We start from the raw sequence: 12637 nt of genomic DNA on the forward strand, positions 1-12637 counted from the left end.
TGTATCCTAACATAACAGGTCACTTGTCAAAGACAAACTTACGGCATTCGTCTAAAATCTACGTAGTAATGACCAGAATGAAGCTAGCATTGTCATAACGGAAAGCAAAATCTTTGCAAACGTATGAAATTCCGAAGGTTGTAATTTAGTTTTGTACAAATGTGTTTCAATTATTCGTAGAGCTACCTGATTATCGCAAATGGTTAAGACTTTCGTCGATAGTGGCTGAATATGAATTATTGTAAATGCAGGTAGCATCAAGTCTTTGTATCATTTGATAAGTATAAACTCTGAGACATGGGTCGTGTGACATGTGACGATTTGCACCAGAAAACTTTACCAAATTCAATACTACTAAAATAATGACACTAACTATACTTGGTAATTTATGCATGTCGACATCATGTGGTGTTGATCTCTGTGGAATGGCATGTTTTGTTTGTAAATCAGTGTTTGGTTGGATGTGGGTACAATAACGGTCTGCACGTGCTAAGCTATTGTAGTGTTACTCCGATATACATACTCGTAGATGACATTGTCTTGATATAATGGAAGATAAACAACGCGACGTCGCGGAATTCGAAAGGAAACACCCTTCTAATGGATGCGTACTAACAAGATGTGTTATTCCTACCACACAGCGCCATAATATAGAGTTTAAGCAATGTTCACCTGGGTGATATTGGCATAGTGCAACATGTTCCCCGAATCCAACCAGTAAATTGCGATGATGCTTTTGTTAAAGATAATTGTTGTTCCAATAATAATGATCATTCACTGTTTTATCACAAGGTTATGCTCATCTGAGAGTTTGCTAGACACTGACACTGAATCTCTGGTTTTGTACGTCGGGTATTTCCTCCACCAAACTGCTTTACTCATGTATATATCTTCGACTTCTCTTTGAACTATAACCGCATTCAGTCTGCGGTTTAACCTAGGATACTTCAGTGTTTTGTTTACTGCAAAACATGACCTTAGAACTATATGAAGCAGTCTGTTGTTACTTATTAAAGACAAAATGAGTGGAGCCTACAATACTGATTCTTCAATCCTGAAGGATTGATAAGCTGACTTTTGTAATATTTAAACAGAATATATGTAAACTGCCAGGTCGGGATATATAATGACAATGTATTATAAATATTTATCCTTATTTGAACACGCGTGTTTAAAATTATTAAAGTGAATATTTTGATATGTAAAATTTACGGAAAACAATTACATATTAAACATGCTACACCGCCGATGAATGATGATTTTTATCTATTAAAACAGGAGCAGATAAATCAGTAGTTATATTCAGTAACAAAAGTTACTTTTTTTACACTATTATCGTCATTGAAAAGTTTTAACTTCTTATTTTACTACCATAAAAAAAGTTTTCAAGATGATTGCATCCCGAACAATTACAACAAGTATAGATATTTTGTTCAGAACATATATAAATCCACAACACAATATGGAATGTGGTACTGATTGTGCAGATAACAAATGCAAAACAAAATAAGTGATTTGTATACACGATTAAACTATAAAGTGATTGTCCAAATGATGAATATCATTTATGCTCTGTCGGCCTTGGAGTATCTTTAATAATTTGGTTCTATTGGGTAAATGTCAACCCTCATCATGCATTACTTAACAAGATAACCTTGTATAGTACTCATTTAACTTAATACTGTATAGAAAATGTGATACAAGGATAAGAAAATACTGCTTGGATAAAGTAAAAGTCGTTACGTGTATAATATTAGCTGCAACAGTCTAATGTAGTTGGCATTAGGTTTATTATTAGTTATTGTAATGTTTGAGATAAGTATAATTATTCATATTTTGATTTGTATCGAGGTAATCTATAAATAGTACTGTTTACCACCTGGTGCTACTAGTGACGTTATACAATGCCCTATTTTACGTGTGTTTTTGACATGAACACATGCGGAAGCCATGAACTAACGCATTCTCCGTAAACTTTGAGTAAACAGATAAGGCAACCATGAAATAGTCATATTTTCACACATGCTTTAGCTTCTGGGTTTCACATTAAAGTCTGCGAGGCCATGTAATTTGGCCCATTATGTTATGACTAACAATGCTGCCCTGCCCTTTCATCTCTGGCGAAAAGGGACCATTTTTCAAACACCCTGTCACTCCTGAAAACAAATTACATCTACGTATTATAATGTGAATTTTTCTTGCTGTTAAATTATGAGACAAAAACCAAATGACACCATAACTTGGGAATTCCGGCGGGTGAAACAAAACATGGTTTTACATTTTGTAAATAAATTTTTGTGTGTAACTTATGTGTGAATTACCTCAACTACCTAAATATATGCTGAGTGATATATTCGTTATGGGGATGGTGATGATGCTTCCCTCTCCAGTATCGGACAGCCGGGTGGGGAGTATAATCCATTCAACAGGGAACCATTTCATCACTGTCTTCATCAGTGTCTATGGAGTTGGATTCATCAGAACAATAGATTCGATTTCAATTTGTAGAAGATCGCCTTATAGTTCATATATTTGTATTGACAGTAATTTGTTTTGAAGTATTTGTCATTTAAAGATGCTCCACCGCCGACAGAGCATAAATGATATTCATCATTTGAACAATAATAGGTGTTTATCGTGTGTATATATGCCTAATTAGCACAAAAATGATATAAAATAATTATTTCACCTTTGGTGCATCAATCAGCACTTCAGTCCATATAGGATGTAGTGTTACGGAATTATTTCGGATGCAATTAATTATTTTTCATATTTTAACTTGACGTTAAAGTCGAAGCTCAAACTTTTCAATGGTGGTAATGGTGTACAGTAAGTAACTTTTGTAACTGAAGAAAAATACCAATCGTCTGCTCCTGTTTTTGATAGTGAAAAAATCCATATGTCAGCGGTGGAGTATCTTTAATTCATTTATTTAAATCCACGATTTACTCAATAACTCTATAACATTAAATGAATTCAATTGATCTGTATAGGTAAATTAATTTGAAATATTTTTGTGAATCCATATAGTTTACCTAAAATTTGAAGAATTATAAAATTAAAATCTCTTCGATTCTTAGAACGTTATTAATTGGAAATGGTATTTATAAGTTTTTGATGTGTTTGATAACGAAACAGTTTGTAACACTTCTCTTCACTTTGTTGCTATATATTTCTGACAAGATTGTTTTTTCCGGTAAGATACTCTACACTAGTAAAATAGTGTTATGTGTACGTAGTAACATTGATCCTTGATGTCAAATTAAGTCTACTAAACATATTTGTATATTTCGGGAACGTTAATTGCTGATAATTAAGTTTAGACTTCATCATGGAAACAATATGTTATTGACGATGTAATCCATAAGATGGAACAGCCATTTCGACAGTTGTATCAGGTGACGTGTCCATGCTGACATTAGGGACGTCGTAATGGTCATGTTTTTGTCTTCATTTCTTCCCAGATAGATACACTTTGTTAGTTTATGATTTTAAAGTGACAAATGAATGTCACCATTAGAAAACTATCAGCGAAAACGACTTTCGACTAACGACTCCATTTTGACAGTATTGATTTAATAACGCATTGTGCTATATCTTCGAACAAATTCATACCGTATAACCAGTTATTTTCTTGGCTTAAAATGTTTATGATTTCAACTGAAAACGAGGAGGTCAAATTTTAACAAATTTAAATTTTTGCTATCTGGATTTAAGTGAATGAATCATTCATTTCGCAATATATAGCGGGTCATATTTTCGCGATAATGACAATGTCCCGTGAAATCACGAAAATATAATCCCTTCGAAAATAACTGGTAGAACTAAAGTAAAGTAAGTCTTCTGGGCAATAATATGGTAACTATTGGTTTTATTTTACAGGAACTGTATCGGCCAAAATTTCGCTATGCATGAAATGAAGACAATCATCGCTAGAATCCTACGAAGGTAAGGGTATTCAATTGTTATTTTAAGTGTTTCTATTGCTCACTGATGTTTTGCGTAAAATGTTGATTTCAAAACATGAATAAACGTTGTTAACATAATTTCTACTACAAAATACAAAATGTTTGATGTTAACCATTTGTAACAGTTTTAATGACTGTGTAATATTACCCCGGATAACCATTTGTAACAGTTTTAATGACTGTGTAATATTACCCCGGATAATGTATAGTTTTATCGAAATATTTAGATAAGAGTGGGATGACATATTTTAAACTGTATGTTGTCATTCGTCTCGATACCTTTTATGTTTTATTTATTGCACAATGAGTGTATGTTTGTTCAAAATATGAGTTGCAGCACTTTTAGGCATAACTATACAATTGTGTAATCGTTTTGGGGTTAGAATGAAGATTTATATAATACTGTCGGTATTTCTTAGTGGGTATTTGTCACTAATCAGTTGACAAATACAAGACTAAGTACTGTGCATTGTCGTCATAGGGCGAAGGCGAAGAAAACATGTGTTAATCCAGTGATTGAGAAGGATGTAATTGGGCAGATTAAGACGTCTGGACCAGCGTAGAGTTTTCCTGTCTCCTTAAACTGTAGGCAAAGTCTGTAAACGTTTCTGATAGCTGTAGTATTCTCTGCGTGGTAGAAACAGATGATGTACGTTCTCTATGTACAACTGAAATTTATTTGTCTCTTTTTCGAGAGGGTATGAAACCTTATACAAAATCAAAGACTTGGCTCCCATTATAAATACTCCTGCTGATGAGCGTTGGTCAATGAAAAGGTCATGGGCGCTTGTGTTTTATCCGCGTACTTTTCTAAAGTTACGGAAGTAGGTACTATAAACCTAACACTAACATGATCAGATAGGAGCTGTTTTATCTACTGTGTTGCTCTGGTCCGCACGCGTGGGGGGATATATGTTCCTCCCCCAGCCAGTTGAACCCTTTGGTCTAGCGATGCCCTTGATAAATGGACGAGGGATTGTTGTCAAACTTTGCACAACATTGGTAGTCGGTTCTCAACGACGTCTCTGGAATTTGTGAAATGGTTGTTTATAATCCGTTGATGATGATTCTGGAGCCGACTGTCTGTACTGAGACAGAGGCGGAGACCGATTTGGACCCCAGGAATCCACATATATCACAATGATAGAAGGGCCCGAGGATTTAGATACAGATGATACCCTCCGGTTTTATTGTTTTTAAATCCCATGATTACCTTAAGCAAACGTTTTCAGTCTCGAGTTTCTCACGTAGAATGGATTCAGTTTGGTGTTCCACCGCAAATAAATCTGTTTTAATGTTTTTAGATAAACTATCCCCCTCCATTTAACATTGTTACAACTATGCTCTACTTCTATCTCAACTTGAGGTACTTATGTTTTACAGTATTTGCTATTTCAAATATCCTTGTTGAAGGACAACAGCAGTGTTAAAGTCAGTCTTCATCATACATTACAGCGGCAGGTCAAATTTTTGTAACCGAACTTGAATGTATTTTTTCTGGAAACACAGCTACTCTTAGTTACCTTCGTTTTGTACCTTGTCATAATATATTATTAATTAAAACTGCCAGATCAGCCTCTTTATCAACATTGCATACTGACATTTAACACAGCAAAACGATTTTAGCTTACAAAAATCTTTAAGAAAAACAACTAAGGATTTCGTTTAAATGCTTTCTAAATGTTTTTCATCAGCGTCTGTGTATACCTTCGCTTCCATTAAGAATTCGCAAACCTCATTATACTATATAATCTAAAATGGAATTTATATTGGACGGGTTCTATAACTGTAACGTTCAGCGTAATATGAGTGGGACGACTAGTTTCCCTATTGTCTGTATAATGATACTTATTTTGGCGCGGTATAGTGAGAAACTGATAAAGTAGGCAATACAGAATGGCTGTCTTCGAATGGCCTTGATAGGGCGTTTAGAATAATCAGGTAACCGAACTTATTGTATCAGTACCATATTATCGATAACATTTGGAGTTAAAAAAGATCATTTACTGCACTCATTACTTAAAAGATTTTAAAATATACTCTTATGTATTATACTATGGTGAAAGGTTTACTTGATGTTCGTCACAACATATCGTTTAGGCGATAACATTTTGTCAACAGACGTTTCATGTGCACCGGAACCAGAAGTCACTGCTGAAACCAACGATGAATAATTTTCATTATGAAAGAATTGTTGATATGTCGATATCGATAAAGATTTGTGCTTATTGGAAATCCACACGTTTTTTTTTTTTGTTTTTTTTTTTACTTTTTTACTTCGACGCACACTTTTGGGCAATGCATATTTTCTTACTAAATAATTTCAAAGCGGTCAAATAGTGTGCATTTTGCTTACCATGTTTTATATTACCACCTAAGGGATGGGATATAGTGTACATGTGTCTGTCTCACTACGTCTTAAACCTCCCGTAACGCGACCAGTCCGGTCCTTCCATTCGAAAATAGGTACATTGATAAAATAAACAGATATTTCGAGTTATTTCGAATTTGGTTATATCTTTTAGATAAAAACGGTGATATTTCATCCGTCAGTTACTCATAGCCGGCTGACTACGGGTTGTGTTTGTTCATAATTCATCCCAAGCGCGTTGTTGACAGTTGAGATGAAGAATAATCACTTCCACTTATACTGTTACAACACTTTCAAGTGTCCGACATGAGAACGGCAATAGAACAGTGGGCAGAACATGGAGTTGTCATGGAGTGAGAACATATGGACACTCGAGTCTCCGAGGTCGAGTGGCAGCCTACTGAACATTGTTCACCTGAATATGTCCAAACTGAGGAATGTGTTAGAGGGAGTGATGTTTATATATACACAGACCACTTCTATCCTCCATCGTATGACGTTCTTAATCGACTACTCATTAGCTTTGGAACACAGCCTCGATGTTCCATGGAGATATACACACGGTCATTTCTTGCCAAGTCTAATATTTTGATGATGTGAAATTTGCTTGGCATTCGGCAATGTTTTAAGTGTGCCGTTAGGTGAAGGTCGATGTTGCATAGTTTGCAGATGAACTGAATCTTGTCTTGTTTTGTAAAAGATGTCGACATTTCTATAGACAAAAACTATTGATAGATGCTTGGATCATACACTGTATAGGTTGCTAGAACAATACGATTTATGTCTGTATGAAACAATAACAAATTGACAGTTTTCGCCTAATTAGAATCCATAGTTACAGTACTTTATACGTGTAGTGTATGTGTATCCATAGTTACAGTACTTTATACGTGTAGTGTATGTGTATCCATGCCGTGTTAATATTAATATGATCTAATCTGAAAAACCCCCAATAAGCACAACACCAAAGGGGGGGGGGAACTATTGCTGCCTTTTATATATACAAAAATACTGTATTTTTACAAATCTGTATAATCTCGTCAGGAAAGGTCTTGTCAGTGATGAGTGGTGTGCATGTTTAAAGATAAATAAATAAATAAAATTATTGTGTTAAATTTACAGCCAATACCAGAACTATTCTGATTATTATAATAAGACCAAACGAGTTATATCAACATTGACTTGAAGCATTGCAAGAAGAAGTCAATTGCTATCTATATTATTCATATCCATCATATTATTTCTACAAATTATATATTCCCGTTTAATAAATGTGATTAAGTGTCATTGACCCATACAGAAGTAATGATGATAATATAGGTCATATGATGTGGTATCCTGGTTATGTGTTGTGATTGTGTACGATGTCCTACTAAACGACGATCCTGACATAACAGAATGACAGTAAGCCAGCGTTATCCACATGACGTGTCGTCTTAATGTATATCGAATAGCCACACGGTCCTCATTTTAATCTATATAATGTTATGGTATTAGTCTGCCGTATCATATTGAGCAGAAACTTAATTGTTCTGACCTTTCAGATGCACTCTTAATTTACATTTCTCATTATGACACCAGAAATAATGTCGTATTACGTATTACGGTGAATTTTCCTCTTGCAGCTTACAGAAAATTCTTGTGTTAACTTTGTTAAGTCTAACTGCATCTTTACGGTTTTCACTAATGATCACAATTTTAAGAAATATGTGGCATAAATGTATTTATCATGAAATGTTCGAACTCACGTGGCCTCGCTAAGTCATTCCCAGGCTGAAAGGACGAAGCGATTCCATGTGGCCGTTGATGATTTCATTTTCTGTTTCTTGCACCAAATATGAGTTATCTAATTTCGGAAGTGGTGAATAGAGCCAACGTCAGCGTTTTCCTAATTTAGTTGTAGGTTAGTGACTTATCAATGAGATAACGAAGGGTATACAGTGCGAAATGGTGAAAAACAAAAGTCGATAATAATCACAACAGTTTCAATATCATCTGAAGCTGTTGTGATTGTCGTCAACCTTTTTATTATTTCCTATTTCTTTATTAATGATTTCGATACATTTTAGGGATTTCATTTGGATGAGTGGGTTTAGATAGATGATTTAGGATCATTCAGAATAAAGAACAAATAAAACAAATATATCTCACAGCATGACATGAGTATCAGAAGTTCAGGTGAAATAGGATATATCCATTTTCATGGTTAGGCTTTGTGTGTGTATATTTTAACAAGACGTGCTATTATATGATATATAATTGTTCAGAAGATAACTATATCTATAAGATATATTTCGTATGTGTCTTTTGATTTTAGAAAGAAGGATGTCAATTGCTTCATTACGGAAATGTCTTGCTCTACCCACCTTTAGATGAAATAGCAAGAACGTATATTTGATATAACACTCGATCACTGATGGTTTTATCCTATTACCGATAACCATCCTTTTCCGTATATGGAAGTAATTTTGAATTGATAATATGGTTGATATACTATTATTATACATCAACATCCAAGACGTGGAATACAATGTATCTTTCAAAAATGATGTATTGTTGTATTTCACAGATTCGATTTGGAGCTGGACCCCAACCACAAAGTGGAAATGAAGGAGGCTCCCGTGATGAAATCCGAGACTGGCATCCGGATGAAGGCCACGCCGAGAGAATTGAGTATTTAGTGCAGTATTCCGAGATATTGCACGTTTAAAAAGTATTGCTCGTCGGTTATAGTAGCTGGTCATCTGCGAGTCACTGAAATCATATTTCTTAGAGGTATCTCCCTTTCGGAAAGATATCAATTGTGAGGTCATTATTTTATGTTTGAAAAATACGTCATTATCTTTGAAAAGTTGAAAAATGTGACGTTTGTCTGTTGACATAAAAACCGATACATATCCACAAGTGCAACTATGTAACTGTAGGATAAGCATATGAAGACCAACTTGATAGTATATGATATTTCCATGACTGCGTCAGCAAGTATATTCAAACAGAGTTTATTTTGGTCAGATGTGGATTTGTGTTCAACAAGAGTATTTGATCATGTCAGAATAATTGTAATGGTAGATTTGTGATACTGCTGGTAGGTAATGATCGAAAGTATAATAATACCACCGGGCAAATTGAATTTATGTATTATAGGCATTGTTCATGTAAATTACAGGTATAATTACAAAAATTGTGTATATATTATTATCATGTCATAGAGTTGATGTTGTAATGCTGATCCATGCTTCTCGTCGTTTTCACAAACTTTAATTTGCACAAATTCGCACATGATTTTTGATTTTTATTTTGATAAATTTAATAATTCGAGTTTGTCGGTATTTTTTAAGTGCTGCATAATTCCATTGACGTTATTCTTTTTTACAAACAATCGTGTAGTCTTTATTTGTTTTGATGTGTATCACGGCCTAAAAGTTTAAGGACAAGTTTCGAAATTATTCGAAATGGGCATTTTATGCAAATAGCTTTGGTTTCTGAGGTCCGACGTGAATTTATTAATGATTAAGTTATTTATATTTTTCAGTGTTTAAGGAAAATACATGTTTAGTCATATTTGGCCAGTACTTAATCAAAACAATTTTGATAATTGTCATGCTGATGGACATTTTAATATTAATGCATCCACACAAGTGATTCTGTTGTGTTATCTTACCTATAATTTATGTCATGATACATGTATTTTATATGATGATAGATGATTTTGTTTTATATGCATTTCATAGTTCAGAAAATAAATTGATTCTACCAATCGTTATTCAAATAAAATATACATTTACTCAAATCAAATTTAACATTTATATTAACTTGTTTAATTAACATTTACTAATAATCATTTACTTTTATATTAACCAATCTATAAAATAATAGTTTTTGTCATATTGTGTACTAAATAAATTCATTACCATAAGCTTTTTTTATTATTATTATTTGTTTGATGTTCATTGTACTAAATGACTTGTTGAAAAATGGCGTTTTTTATCACTCAGAAAATTGTGCGCAAATTTCATAATTGAAAAATAATTTCATAATATTGTTAATACCTTATGGTTACTCCTAGTAATTTATTGACATGGTTTCCATGAGTATGGTTTATCAAAATGTTGGTTATGAGTTGTAAATATATTACACATTAATTAGTCTAATCAGCCGTCTAAATTTTAATGGGTTTACGTTTTTAAACATCATATTTTAATCACCTCTTAACTTTTCTGCAGCTGGTTGGGGGTCGTCGATTGGTGCTTTGAGGATTAGCATTTGTAAGAGTGTGTCGAGTTGTTTATCGCAGTAATTACGCACATCTGGGAGGATTATCTCTAACACAAGCTATCGCGGGCATTGTTACATCGCATTACTCTACATTAACTTTGTCTCATTTTTAGTGGCGAGTTGTAAAGAGAAATGTGATTATGCATGTTAAGAGTGTCGTAAAACCTGATAGTGTCCTAGCGCTATTGAAGCTTCTATGAATTTATTGCCCATTAAAACGAGATAAATGACAATTTGCATCATGAGCGATATCAAAACGGTCATACACTAGAGCTAGCTAATAATTCGGAAATTATCTTCGTATGAAAAGATAGTTTTAGATAATTCCTATCAATTTGCTCAAAGTTAGAAGATAGTGTTCACAGTGCGTCCCGCCGGGAACAATTATCGCACAAACTTGTAGATGGTGGTAATGCTAATACACGTGTTCCGGACCGGAGTAGGGAGATCGTGTTTGGGTCCGCGTTTTAACGCGAGTGCTTGTACTTCCTGTCAGTTTGTATTATACCACAGAGAATATACAGTGTGCACACCTTCTGAAGTCAGGTTTTAAGGCGTTTTGATCGCCTAACGGGGGTGGGGAATAACAGAAACATGGGTAAACAACCTTTGTATCGAAACATGCTGTTTCGCAGTTGCCACCTTACATAGTTTTTTGAAGTTGTCTAAATCAATCTTTGTCGGTGTTCGCCACAAATGTTTTTGACGAGCGCACGTTGTGCCCGTGCATTACCTGTCCTTTCACACTTAAGTTGGGTTTTATCAGAAACACATTGTTTGGTAGTATAAAGTGTAATGAAGTTGTATTTACTATGGGCACCCACTTGGATCAGACTGCGGTAGAGGCTTTCTGTACTTTGATATACCATCCACATTAACCAACATGGTGTAACTATACACAGACTGCACAGCATCATGCATGCGTATATGATGTGAAGCTTTTCTACAGATTATACAATATGATAAACATTTACACGTGGAAAACGTTTGAAATTGTATTTTACATGTCTTTGTTATTTTGTTGATTCCGTGGATAAGATTATTTTTGTAGAAAAGTTTGTTTTCGTTCGCACGGCAAGCTTTTTCAAGGTCTATTTTTACTAACATAAACTCAAATGCACTACATACAAATATGTCTGTTGCTTGATTCAAATTTTAACTCTAAGATCATCAATATTTTTATTAAAAATGATTTGTTCACCACCAACACAAACTGTGAACATAAACAATCTGATGCTAATATTTAGGAGTACACATCTCGATAGACTGACCTCAGATAAATCATTACGATACAAGACCTAATTTGTTGTTTTATACTACATCCAGTTCCATTATATGCAGTTTGTTTTATTCAATTCATTTCTCTTATTTGAGGTATTCCTTGCACAATTTTTCTGTTATGTGACGACCCATTAGAGGCGGTGTTAGCTTCCTCATCACATGTAACATGTCATGTATCAATTATTGGTGCTACAATGAAGATATACATTGATATGCAGATGTTTTCTAAACGCAGATATATTTCATGACTTTAGATGAGGAAAGTGATCTGATATGATAATTACTTTGTACATGTTTCACAATATTTACAAAGAAATATAAATTATACTAAATATGGTATAAATATACTTTGAAAATCATAATGGACTCAGACATTTAATTGTTTCAAGTCTTATCTATATGATATTGTATATATAAATGTGTTATAGAAGCATAATAATAAAAGACAATATTTTATGTTCCGATGGCGTCCTCTTGTCACAGTCGTAGCAATAGGAACACAAACAACATTATCAAGGCAAACTTCAAAGACTTGTAAGGAATACCACATTCACATACCGAAACCACAGAAAAAAATGCTTCCATTGTATGAGTTACTGTCACCCTCCACGTTGTGTAAGCAAATCACACATACATTTCATAATAATATGAACAAAACAAGACGTTTTACCATGAATCACGAGTTGCCTCCCTTCAGCTATAAATGTTACATAAATGTTTTTTTTTTATATTTTTAACCAGT

At 33.9% G+C, this 12637-nt stretch overlaps 1 protein-coding gene across 4 annotated transcripts in view; it reads left to right on the forward strand.

Annotated features, from left to right (window-relative positions):
- LOC138332362 (ultra-long-chain fatty acid omega-hydroxylase-like) overlaps positions 1-12359 on the forward strand; it is a 45249-nt gene extending 32890 nt beyond the window's left edge. For 2 of the 4 annotated variants that reach the window (XM_069280443.1, XM_069280442.1), the window contains exons 11-12: positions 3883-3948; positions 8909-12359. In XM_069280443.1, the coding sequence (XP_069136544.1) occupies positions 3883-3948; positions 8909-9020 (178 nt within the window). In that variant the 3' untranslated portion in view covers positions 9021-12359. Of the gene's footprint in view, positions 1-3882; positions 3949-8908 lie in introns of those variants that run through there. The other 2 variants (XR_011209819.1, XR_011209818.1) reach the window with 2 other exon arrangements.
- The last annotated feature ends 278 nt before the right edge of the window (positions 12360-12637 follow it).

This window comes from Argopecten irradians, chromosome 9 (assembly GCF_041381155.1).
Source record: "Argopecten irradians isolate NY chromosome 9, Ai_NY, whole genome shotgun sequence".
In the NCBI taxonomy this organism is placed as follows: domain Eukaryota; kingdom Metazoa; phylum Mollusca; class Bivalvia; order Pectinida; family Pectinidae; genus Argopecten; species Argopecten irradians.